Source organism: Kogia breviceps, chromosome 1 (genome assembly GCF_026419965.1).
Source record: "Kogia breviceps isolate mKogBre1 chromosome 1, mKogBre1 haplotype 1, whole genome shotgun sequence".
NCBI classification, from domain to species: Eukaryota; Metazoa; Chordata; class Mammalia; order Artiodactyla; family Physeteridae; genus Kogia; species Kogia breviceps.
In genome coordinates this window covers 169,145,111-169,158,230 of record NC_081310.1, presented here as the reverse complement: position 1 = coordinate 169,158,230, position 13,120 = coordinate 169,145,111, and the positions used below count along the sequence as shown (strand labels likewise).

At 40.2% G+C, this 13,120-nt stretch overlaps 1 protein-coding gene across 37 annotated transcripts in view; it reads right to left on the bottom strand.

The window, feature by feature from the left end:
* Nucleotides 1–13,120, bottom strand: part of SCMH1 (Scm polycomb group protein homolog 1) — a 199,497-nt gene that overhangs the window by 99,750 nt on the left and 86,627 nt on the right. For all 37 annotated transcript variants that reach the window (XM_067010154.1, XM_067010169.1, XM_059042545.2 and 34 more), the window contains one exon: nt 6,928–7,016. In XM_067010154.1, the coding sequence (XP_066866255.1) occupies nt 6,928–7,016 (89 nt within the window). The remainder of the gene's footprint in view (nt 1–6,927; nt 7,017–13,120) is intronic.

Below are 13,120 nucleotides of genomic sequence, written 5' to 3'. Positions count from 1 at the left end.
AGATCCTTGATATGATTTCAATTTTCTTAAATTTACCAAGGCTAGATTTGTGATCCAAAATATGATCTATCCTGGAGAATGTTCCATGAGCACTTGAGAAAAATGTGTATTCTGTTGTTTTGGGATGGAATGTCCTATAAATATCAATTAAGTCCATCTTGTGTAATGTATCATTTAAACCTTGTGTTTCCTTATTTATTTTCATTTTGGATGATCTGTCCATTGGTGAAAGTGGGGTGTTAAAGTCCCCTACTATGATTGTGTTACTGTCAATTTCCCCTTTAATGGCTGTTAGTATTTGCCTTATATATTGAGGTGCTCCTATGTTGGGTGCATAAATATTTGTTATATCTTCTTCTTGGATTGAACCCTTGATCATTATATAGTGTCCTTCTCTTTCTCTTGTAATAGTCTTTGTTTTAAAGTTTATTTTGTCTGATATGAGAATCGCTACTCCAGCTTCATTTTGCTTTCCATTTGCATGGAATATCTTTTTCCATCCCCTCATTTTCAGCCTGTATGTGTCCCTAGGTCTGAAGTGGGTCTCTTGTAGACAGCATCTATATGGGTGTTGTTTTTGTATCCATTCAGCCAGTCTATGTCTTTTGGTTGGAGCATTTAATCCATTTACATTTAAGCTAATTATTGTTATGTATGTTCCTATTACCATTTTCTTAATTGTTTTGGGTTTGTTATTGTAGGTGTTTTCCTTCTCTTGTGTTTCCTGCCTAGAGAAGTTCCTTTAGCATTTGCTGTAAAGCTGGTTTGGTAGTACTGAATTCTCTTAGCTTTTGCTTGTCTGTAAAGGTTTTAATTTCTCTGTCAAATGTGAATGAGATCCTTGCTCAGTAGAGTAATCTTGGTTGTAGGTTTTTCCCCTTCATCACTTTAAATATGTCCTTCCATTCCCTTCTGGCCTGCAGAGGTTCTCCTGAAAGATCAGCTGTTAACCTTATGGGAATTCCCTCATATGTTATTTGTTGTTTTTCCCTTGCTGCTTTTAATAGTTTTCTTTGTACTTAATTTTTGCCAATTTGATTAATATGTGTCTTGGCGTGTTTCTCCTTGGATTTATCCTGTATGGGACTCTCTGTTTTTCCTGGACTTGATTAACTATTTCCTTTCCCATATTAGGGAAGTTTTCAACTATAATGTCTTCCAATATTTTCTCAGTCCCTTTCTCTTTCTCTTTTTCTTCTGGGACCCCTATGATTCGAATGTTGGTACGTTTAATGTTGTCTCGGAGGTGTCTGAGACTGTCCTCAATTCTTTTCTTTCTTTTTCTTTATTCTGCTCTGCAGTAGTTATTTCCACTATTTTATCTTCAGGTGACTTATCTGTTCTTCTGCCTCAGTTATTCTGCTATTGATCCCTTCTACAAAATTTTTTATTCCATTTATTGTGTTGTTCATCATTGTTTGTTTGCTCTTTAGTGCTTCCAGGTCCTTGTTAAATGTTTCTTGTATTTTCTCCATTCTATTTCCAAGATTTTGGATCATCTTTACTATCATTATTCTGAATTCTTTTTCAGAACAGAAAATTCTTTTTCAGGTAGACTACGTATTTCCTCTTCATTTGTTAGGTCTGGTGGGTTTTTGCCTTGCTCCATCTGTTGTGTGTTTCTCTGTCTTCTCATTTTGCTTAACTTCCTATGTTTGGGGTATCCTTATTGCAGGCTGCAGGTTCATATTTCCCGTTGTTTTTTGTGTCTGTCCCCAGTGGCTAAGGTTGGTTCAGTGGGTTGTGTAGGCTTCCTGATGGAGGGGACTCGTGCCTGTGTTCTGGTGGATGAGGCTGGATGTTGTCTTTCTGGTGGGCAGGTCCACGTCTGGTGGTATGTTCTGGGGTGTCTGTGGTCTTATGATTTTAGGCAGCCTCTCTGCTAATGGGTGGGGCTGTGTTCCTGTCTTGCTAGTTGTTTGGCATAGGGTGTCCAGCACTGTATCTTGCTGGTCATTGAGTGGAGGTGGGTCTTGGGGTTGAGATGGAGATCTCTGGGAGATTTTCGCCCTTTGATATTATGTGGAGCTGGGAGGTCTCTTGTGGACCAGTGTCCTGAACTTGGCTCTCCCACATCAGAGGCACAGCCCTGACGCCTGGCTGGAGTACCAAGAGCCTGTCATCCACACGGCTCAGAATAAAGGCAGAAAAGAAAGAAAGAAGAAGATAAAATAAAATAAATAAAGTAAAATAAAGTTATTAAAATAAAAAATAATTTTTAAAAATTTTGAAAAAAGTAATAAAAAAAAGAAAGAAAGAAGAGAGCAACCAAACCAAAAAACAAATCCACCAATGATAACAAGTGCTAAAAACTATACTAAAAACAAACAAATAAAAATGGACAGACAGAACCGTCGGACAAATGGTAAAAGCAAAGCTATACAGACAAAATCACACACAGAAGCATACACATACACACTCACAAAAAGAGAAAAAGGGAAAAAAATATATATATATCGTTGCTCCCAAAGTTCACCTCCTCAATTTGGGATGATTTGTTGTTGTCTATTCAGGTATTCCACAGATGCAGGGTACATCAAGTTGATTGTGGAGATTTAATCCGCTGCTCCTGAGGCTGCTGGGAGAGATTTCCCTTTCTCTTCTTTGTTCGCACAGCTCCTGGGGTTCAGCTTTGGATTTGGACCCGCCTGTGTGTGTAGGTTGCCTGAGGGCGTCTGTTCTTCGCTCAGACAGGACGGGGTTAAAGGAGCAGCTGATTCGGGGGCTCTGGCTCACTCAGGCGTGGGGGTGGGGGAGTGAGGGGCACGGGGTGCTGAGCGAGCCTGCGGTGGCAGAGGCCAGCGTGATGCTGCACCAGCCTGAGGCGCGCCATGCGTTCTCCCGGGGAAGTTGTCCCTGGATCCTGGGACCCTGGCAGTGGTGGGCTGCACAGGCTCCCAGGAAGGGAGGTGTGGATAGTGACCTGTGCTTGCTCACAGGATTCATGGTGGCTGTAGCAGCAGCCTTAGAGTCTCATGCCCGTCTCTGGTGTCTGAGCTGACAGCCGTGGCTCACACCCGTCTCTGGAGCTCCTTTAAGCAGCTCTCTTAATCCCCTCTCCTCGCACACCAGGAAACAAAGAGGCAAGAAAAAGTCTCTTGCCTCTTGGGCAGCTCCAGACTTTTTCCCGGACTCCCTACTGGCTAGCTGTGGCACACTTCAGGCTGTGTGCACGCAGCCAACCCCAGTCCTCTCCCTGGGATCCACCGAAGCTGGAGCCTCAGCTCCCAGTCCCCGCCTGTCATGGCAGGTAAGCTGACAAGCCTCTTGGGCTGGTGAGTGCTGGTTGGCACCGATCCTCTGCGTGGGAACTTCTCCGCTTTGCCCTCTGCACCCCTGTTGCTGTGCTCTCCTCTGTGGCTCCAAAGCTTCCCCGCTCCACCACCTGCAGTCTCCACCTGCGAAGGGGCTTCTAGTGTGTGGAAACCTTTCCTCCTTCACAGCTCCCTCCCACTGGTGCAGGTCCCGACGCTATTCTTTTGTTTTTGTTTCTTCTTTTTTCTTTTGCCCTACCCAGGTACATGGGGAGTTTCTTGCCTTTTGGGAGGTCTGAGGTCTTCTGCCAGCATTCAGTAGGTGTTCTGTAGGCGTTTTTCCACATGTAGATGTATTTCTGATGTATTTGTGGGGAGGAAGGTGATCTCCACGTCTTAGTCTTTCGCCATCTTGAAGCTCCCCTGGCGGGCATATTCTTAACCATTGTGCCACCAGGGAAGTCCCCGATTCATATGTTAACCATTCTATATTTAGTCTTTTGGTGGATCCCCTTCAGATCTTAACTGTATGGTTGACATAATTAAGTCTAAAGCTCATCTTTTAACAATACAAGAACCTCAGAAAATTTAAACTACTCCTGAGTTAATAGGTGTTTGATAATTTTGTTCCACATTGTTATACTGTCAATTGATCACTTCTGTTAGTATAACTGGTTTATACAGTTATAGGCAATGGTTGATTAGTTTTACTCACATGTTAAACAATCTTTCTTCAGCAGTACTTTTTGCGTCTCATTCTTACTTTCCAGGTTCAATTATCTTTTTTAAAAAAAAATTGTTTATTTATTTATGGCTGTGCTGGGTCTTCATTGCTGCGTACGGGGTTTCCCTAGTTGAGTCGAGTGGGGGCTACTCTTCGTTGTGGTGCATGGGCTTATTGTGGTGGCTTCTCTAGTTGCGGAGCATGGGCTCTAGGTGTGTGGGCTTCATTAGTTGTGGCACGTGGGCTCAGTAGTTGCAGCACACAGGCTTAGTTGCTCCCCAGCATGTGGGATCTTCCCGGACCAGGGGTTGAACCCATGTCCCCTGCATTGGCAGGCGGATTCTTAACCACTGTGCCACCAGTGAAGTCCCCAGTTATCTTCTTCCTGAAATATACTCTTCAATTGTTCTTTCAGCACATATATTAGTATCTATTTGTATTAGTTTGCTGAAAATGTCTTGATTTTGCATTCATTCTGAAATAATAGTATAATTAGATATAAAATTCTAGGTGGACAACTATTTTTTCTTAGTTCTTTGAAGATATTATTCTATTATCTTTTGGCTTGTACTTCTGCCGTAAAGAAATGTGCTGTCAGCCTAACTGTAATCCTTTTGAAGGTTCAGTCCGCATGGACATGGAAGCTGTGGATACGGAGGGCTGACTGTACTATGTCATTTTATGTAAGGGAGTTGAGTATGTGTGGATTTTCGTATTCAGGGGGTCCTGGAACCAGTCCCCAACAGGTGCAGAACCATCCCTCACAGAGGATGACTGTATTCTGTATGATTACTTTGCTCAGATCTTTTCTTTTGACTTTAGTTATACCATGATGTTTTAAGGTATATATTTGTCTTTATTACACATTCTGGAAAATTCTGTCATTATCTTTTCAAATGTTGACTCTTCTTTATTCTTTCTTTTTTTTTTTTTTTTTTTTTTTTGCAGTACGTGGGCCTCTCACTGTTGTGGCCTCTCCTGTTGTGGAGCACAGGCTCTGGACACGCAGGCTCAGTGGCCATGGCTCATGGGCCTAGCCACTCCGTGGCATGTGGGATCTTCCCGGACCAGGGCACGAACCCATGTCCCCTGCATTGGCAGGTGGACTCTCAACCACTGCGCCATGAGGGAAGCCCCTATTCTTTCTAATTAATCTTTTTAGAGTTCATGTTCAGCATATATTGGACCTTCTAATAGTATTCTCTTTGTCTTTTCTCTTTAATATATTTTCCATCTCTTTATCTCTCTGTACTGCACTCTGGGGAAAGTCCTTACATGTGTCTTTCAATTCTTTCTTCTCTATCTAGGTCTAAGTTGCTTATACACCTACCTAAGATTTTGAAATTTTAATGGTTAAGTTTCATTTCTAGATATTCAATTTGTTGTTTTCTCAACTTTGTCTTTAAAAAAATAGAGGTTTGTACTTTTCTTGTTTTTAAATTCCTTCTTTTCATTCCTTACTCATTTTCAAATACTTGATTTATAATCTCTATCTGATATTTCTATTATCTGAAAGTGCTTGAGGTTATAGTCTTACTGTTTGTTGTCTACTGAAGTCTCATCATGCAGGATTTGCTTTGTGAGTTTTGTGGGCTCTGTAATTATGAACTGAACTGAACTCATCTTCAGTGGTACTTCACTTTTGGGACTTCTATGACATCTGGGTTGAAAACAAACAAACCCTCTAGAGAGGTTTTGGTGTTTCTACCAGGCACTCAAAAATATCTCATACAATTTTGGAGTTCTGAAACAACACAGGCACTATATCTGAACCCTGGACTTCCAGGGGGAAAGACTCACTTCCTACCCCTACCCACGGCCCAGGCAGAGACTCTTCCTCATCAATGCAATAGTCTTTTCACTAAGGAGTAAACATTTGAGGGATCCAATCTCATTTTTTATGTGGCCGTCCCAGGTACATTTTTCTGCCTTGCATGGGCCCAAGGCCTCAACTTCTATCCTACTGTGGTTGTTAAAAGACAAGGTCCTTGGAAAGTAAGACTGGCAAAGCCCCTTATGGCACCTGCAGGTTCAGTATACCTAACACTCTGGTTTTCCTTCCTCGTTTTGGCCTTGGAGTTATCTTACTTTCTAGTAAGGTCAGCAAAGCCTTTAAAAGATACTTGTTGGCCCCTTACCCCCCATCATTTTTAGGTATTCTGCAGTGGAAGGGTTTTAAGTTGTCCAATATACTGTATTCTGGGAACCAGGGTACTCTCAGGGTTTAGACTTAAATGGCAACATAGGCAACCCTAATTCAGTCCCCTTTATAGTAACTTTAACCTCATTAAAGATCAACTAAGAGCAGACTACTTGCTTCATTCCACGAGAAATCAGGAAGAATGAATACAGGTTTTGGATCCCTGTTCCACCACTTACTAGTCATGCGACCTTGGACAAGTTCCTTATTCAAAAGTATTTGTTTCCTTAACTACTAAATCAAAATAATAATTTTTGCTTCATAAAGTTAACTGTGGGTATTTAAATGAGATAGCGTAGATAAACTCCAAACATACTGTAGGCACTCAAAAAATAGTCTCCTTCCTTTCTCTCTGTTTAGAATATGGACCTTATGGAACTGCATGATCTATAATAAGAATAGCTCCTTTAGGTTTATACTACACTTTATATGTTTTACTAATAAAATAATGTTTAACTTCTTAAAACCCTATGAGGTAGACAGAATCCCACTTAACAGATGAGGTCAAAACTTACTATTGGCAGAGCTAGGACCCAAAACCCAGAAATCCTAATTTACCAGTCTAATATTTCTCTGGGGATAATTATGGCTTTTTAAGGTACTCAAAAAATCCTTCTGCTAAACTAGTTTCTGAGAAGGCATCCTCAGGCCACATATATAATGTAGACATCAGAGGCTCAGTAATTGAAAGAATGTAAGCATTTGACCTTAAGCAATTTGGAGCTGGTGACAGCTGAGGGACACTGTACCTTGTGGAAAATCCTGATGGGAGCCATCTCTGCTCCATTTAGCGTCTTCAAAAGGAACATGGGCCAAGAGGAAGCATTCAGCCGAAATCCTGCAGCAAACATAATGGGCAACAGATAAAAAATATGTCTCAAAGGTAATTGCTATATTAAGTTTTCCCTTTGGAATCCAGCTACGCCTGCCACAACCTATGCTGTGATAGTTACAGAATCACAGATGGTTAGGGAAGGACTTAAAGGTTAAGTAGAAGAAAAGCCTCATTAGACAGATGAGGAAATGAGGCATATAAGAGGGAATGTAACTTGCCCAAGGTAATGTTGCAAAGTAAGTAGTGGAGTAAAGTCCCCAACCAAGTTTCCTGAAGCCAAAACAAGTATTACACAACAAATATCATGCCTAAAAAGCTTCCTTGAAAAATACAAAATAGATTTGTGATAGGAATAACAAACACTTAGAAATGATCTAGACAGTAGAGTGTGAACAGGGATATAATAATCTCTTAAGAAGAACTAGATATGTCTGATAAATCCAATATACAAGTAAATCTTTTTGGTTTATCTCAATGTAAATACACTCTCACTTTTGCTCTCACTTTCTCTTTCTCGCTCTCTCTGTCTCTCCCTCTCTCTCTCACACATACACACATATACAGAGTACAAAACACTTTCTGATATTCATTTTTACTTAATGAAGGATCAGGCATTGATGAAAATGGAAGGGATCATCTTATCCAAAAAAACTCATTTCCAAAAGAGTGAAAAGAAGCCTAGGGATGTTAATTGTCCATTGTCATTCTTCAATGAGAAGTCAATAAGAATATACCATTTAATTAACAAACTGTAAAAATAAGATCATTATCATAGTTAAGTCTTCCAATTAGAGCTCCAAGTGCTTCCTTCAATTTGGTTTCAACCCTCTGTCCTGAGATACCAAAATCTAGTGCTTTCTGATAGTCTCCCAATCTACCTCAGCTTTCCCATTCCTGAGAAAGAACAGATAGGCTGAACCAAAGCTGCAGGGAAATAGCAACAACAACAGTATCTGATATTACTGAGTACTTCACTGTGTGCTAGATTCTATGCCAGGCACTTTCTACCGACTATCTAATTTAATCCTCAAGACAACCCAGTAGGGGAGAAATTATATTCATTTTATAGATGAGGAAAGAGGTATAAAGTAAACTGCTTAAGATTTCAAAGTGAGCAAATGACAAAGATAGGATTGAAACCCAGGCAATCTGACTGTTGAACCCACACTCTTTACTACACTAAATTATCAATGTGCATGTGAAATGAAAAATCAGCTTTTGGGATAAAGTATTAGTTAAGAACTATACTTAAATTAAAGGGGAGGATGTGAGAAGAGAGAAGAAAATGTAAATAAGAGAGGTACCACCCCCACATGATTTAAACTTTTAGTCTCAAAGCTGGCTAGGCTACCAAGTGAGGTTTGCCAGGGTCAGGAGACTTCTTGGGATAGCTCATTCATAAACAATGGAGATAGCAATTCACACATTCCTGTCAAACTGCTACCACTTCTCTTTTGCTTGCCTAGCTCTTTTTCCTTCTGCAAAAAAACCCCAATTTTATGCGATTTGGTGGGGATGTCTACACGGGGCTCTACCTACCTGGCCATGGAATGCAAAATAATGCCATTTAAAAGCATCGGATTCCCCTAGACCAAAAGTGTATATGTATGTCCCAAGTTGGATCAACTGTTTTCTGATATGATGTGCATGTTGGAGAGAGCTTTTCTTTCTCTGAGATCATGTTTATAAGGAAGTTTGTAGATTTGGCACTGCTAAATGGAGAACATAACTGAGAATAAGGCCAATGTAGAGCAGGAGATGGAGACACGAGAGTGTTTAAAACCTTGTGTCCAGACACACTCAGCACCCAGTCTTGGACTTCGCAGTTACACGAGTCACTAATTCCTGCCTCCTCCTATTGCCCTCCTCTAACCTGGTCTGGGTTGGGGTTTTACACTCCAAAAGACTCTTGACTACTATTCTTCCTTTGACCACGGTACAAACAAACAGACAAACACATTTCTCCAGAAATTCAGGTCTGGTTTGTGTGTGAGTAAAACAACTCTCTTTAGGTCAGGGAAGGGTTGACGCAAGCCAAGCCTAGTGCAGATTTGCCATGAATGATTCACTACACCTAAGGATAAGGCAAAGCTGTTCTAGAGAAATGCTCCCTACACCTTCGTATTAAGAGAGGAGTGGGGAGGAATGACTGCACAATTAGAAAATTCTGATTCGTGCCCTCAGTTCCCAACAACAAGAGTGCTTCACCATGTAATTCCCAATTCAATTCTTTAGAAGTGGGTTACTGAGAGGCTTCTATCTCATCTAGTACTTGAGCGAAAAAGAAATCCTCTCAGCTCTGGAAACCCTTATAATAATATTATAATAGTTAATATGTATTCAATGCTTATCATGTATTAACTACTTTACAGGCACTTTCTCACAGGATATTTCAAATAATGCCATGAGGTGTGCACTATCATTATCCCTAGTTTGCAGATGATGAAAGAGAAACTCAGGAGAAGTAGCTTGTCCAAGGTAGTAAGTGGTAGAAACAGATTCTATTACACGATAGTCTTACTCCAAACCTCATGGTTCTTAACTACGTTTCACTATCTCCTAGCAAGTTTCTTCAAGAGTAGAAGGGCAAAGTAGAAATGTTGTCAACCCAAGGAATTACTGAGTACCTTATTTCCCTACCAAATTCAGATGTATTCACAATCTGTCTTGGGGAGTCATAGATAGAATGTTTAAACATTGAAAGGGATTTCAGAGGCCATATAGTATGAAGGTTTTATATTGTAGATGACAAAACTGAAGTCCAGAGAGGCTAAGAAACTTGTTCATGATCACATAAGTTGTTCCTGTAATCAGGCTGGAGCCCCAGGACTTTCCATCTGATTCTCTTTCACTACGCTATGCTGTCTCCATAAGAAAACATTTATTATGCTCATATTATTTGCCAGCCTCCATGTGCTAAGCACTTTTAAGTGGGTTATCTCATTTAATCACTTCTACAACTCTGTGAATTTGATAAGAGAAAAGTAGCACTGGTTTTGGAGCCAGGCTCCCTAGATTCAAATCTAGCTCTGCTACTTACCTGGTGTGTGATGTTTGGCAAATTATAAGACCTCTCTCTGGCTTTCATTTCCTCAACAATAAAATGGGTAAGAATAGTGACTACTTCAATGGGTTGTTCTAAGGGTTAAAATAGGTTAATACATGCAAAGCACTTAAAACGATGCCTGGTATATGATAAGTGTTAAATGAATGCTGGCTTTTATTTTGATTATTATAGATGAAAAGACTGAGATTAGAGAAATTAAGTAAAATATCCAAGGTCGCTAAGCTAGTAAATAGCAGAGGCAGGATTTAAACCGAATTCCTCTGTCTCCAGAGCCTTCATTATTAATCAGCACATTAATGTCTTCAAATATTTAATCACTCAGTTCTACCATGCTGTCTCTCTTGGTAAAAGAACTGGAGTTGTAGATTTGTGCAAAAAGGAAGAGAAGAGTAAAAACAATAATTTTAGGGTCTCCTCAAATTAAACAATGGCTTGCAAGGAAAAGGCCAGGTGGGTAAGAAATCCTAACCTCTAAAGTGGGAGTACCTCAGTGTCTGGCCACTGGTTCTCTCTTCTTGGTCCCCACTTTTTTCCCAACAATGATGACTGCCAATTTATATCTCTAACCCAAACCTCCGTCCTGAGTTTCATGCTCATATTTTCAAATGCCTTATTCTATAACTCTCCTTGGATGCCAAGAGATCTCAAAATGAGTAAATCTAAAACAGAACTCTTGATTTTACTACTCCCTTTCCTCCAGTCATCTCATCTCAGTTAATGGAACCACTTATTTAAACCCAAGTGCTGAGACCAAAAAGCCTAGAAGTCACTCTTGGTTCCTCCCTTTCTACTGTCTCTCAAATACAACTAATCAGCAAGTGTTGATGGTTCTTACATCTAATATACCCTAAACCAAACCATTCCTTACCATTCTGCATTTCTCCTCACTAACACCCTAATCTAAGTGACAGTCAAACTTTGCCCAAACTACGAAAACAGCCTTCTAACCCTTCTCTCTGCTTCTACTTTTGCCTCCCTACTGTCTATTCTCCACACAGCAACCAGAATGATATGGTTATGTTTTTAAAACTATAAATCAGAACACATCACTCTTATGCTTACATCCTATAACACAAAATAAATCTAAAGACTTTATGTATTTAACAAAACTTACCTGATCCGGAACTTGCTTACTTCTTATAACTCATCTCCTGCCACTCCCCTGGCCCTTCATTCACTGGTCTTTCTGTTTCCCAAGCACACCAAGCTGTGTCCCTCTGCCTCAAACACCCTTCACTTTTCTCAAATCTTTGATAGTTCTTTGCTGAAATATCACCTCCTCAGAGAGGTATTCCTAGACTACCCTACCTAAAATAGCCTCCTAGATCCTGCTCCCTTCTTATTATCCTTACCTTTTATCACTGCCTAAATTTTCTTTCTTTTTTCCATGTAATGTGTATGTCTTTTCCAACCAGAATATGAGCTCCATGAGAGTTTTACTGAACAAAGGAAAAATCTCTACTTATTAAATGGGTGCCAGGAATTGATAAATGCTTTATCATGTTACCCCATTTAATCCTCAACCATGTGTGGCAAAGTTTATTAATGATGTGGCAGGTGAGGCAACTGAAATTCACGGTTAAAAGTCAAGGTAATGCAACTTACCATTGGCCACACAACTAAACTAGTAAGTGGCTGGGCTAATATTATAAAGCCAGGTCTCCAATTCTAAATCCAGGCATGCTGCAAGTGTTCTGTGCTTAGCTAAGATTTATTTTTAAAATATTTATAAACAACCAGTCACAAAGATCTTTCATATGCTCCTAAGACTGTGGGACTACTGAATAGGTTAGGGTTCATTTGTTTGAACGAACAGTGATCTGAGCAATCTCTGAACTTCAATGTAGATCAGCAGGTCTAGAATCTAATCATAGTTCATGCCCTCTGGTGGCAGGTAACAGAACAGCACTCATACCAGGAAGCACATGAATGGGCCCTACTCCTGACTCCACCATTGTCCTATATAGTAATTCCAAGCTTTATGAAGTTATTAGACTCTATGGCTGTCAAGATGATTCCCAAATCATTCTCTCCTCCCAGAGGAGCTTTACATACATGTACACATACAATTACATGTACAGAAACATGCCACCAATTCATTGTACAACTTTGGACAACTAACTTCCCTTTCCCTATTTCTGTATTTGTCAGATGATGACAATGAACTAAAACAGTGCTTCCAAACTGAGGTTGGGTGGACTATCTAAATTTTATCCCAAGAGTGAGAGAAACAAGAACTGGAAGAGAGGTGCTGAACAAACTGTCTTCCCTGAGGAAGAAGTGAATGTTCAGTCAGGTTGTATTTGGGAAGGACTGTTAGAATTCCTTTTGCTTCTGCCAGGATGCTGTCACCACTTCAATGCTCCACCTTATATACACACTCAAACACAAGTTAATTCAGATTTATTTAATTGGGGGTGGGGTTATGACTAGTCTCGAGATAGGTGTACGTATAGATGGGTCTGGCATTACTCAATGTCAGGGGCCTTGCAGAGAAGAGAGTTTGGTGAATATTTTTAAAATTACCTTTGTAAAATGAGTATTTAAGATACCATAGTTAAAAGTTACTTCTCTCTAAAATTTCATCCCCCCCTCCCAAATTTCTATAAACAGAGTTCAAATTTCCATAACCATAAATGAGATACGCATCTTTTAAAATCTCCCTTTTTACTGACAGGCCCTGGAAACTATTTAGCATAAGAGAAGACTGATCAGTGTCAGGAATATAAGAGGGTTCCTTTCAAGTCAATGTCCCACATAGACATCAGAGCATGTGACTAAGTTTGCTGAGCAGGCAGTTTGTACTGAGATCCTGACACACTTGACTAGAGGTCTCACTAGAGGCCAGCTCTGCTCTAGCCTAGGGACTCTCAAACTTGGACACTGAAATCCCCTGGGAAGCATTAAAGAATACATCATCCCACTCCCAGAAATTCAGATTTAATTGATCTGAGGTAAGGCCTAGGCACTGAAATTTTTGAGAGCTCCCTAGGTGATTTAAACTAGCAGCCATGTTTGAGAATTAGTGATCCAGACAGCC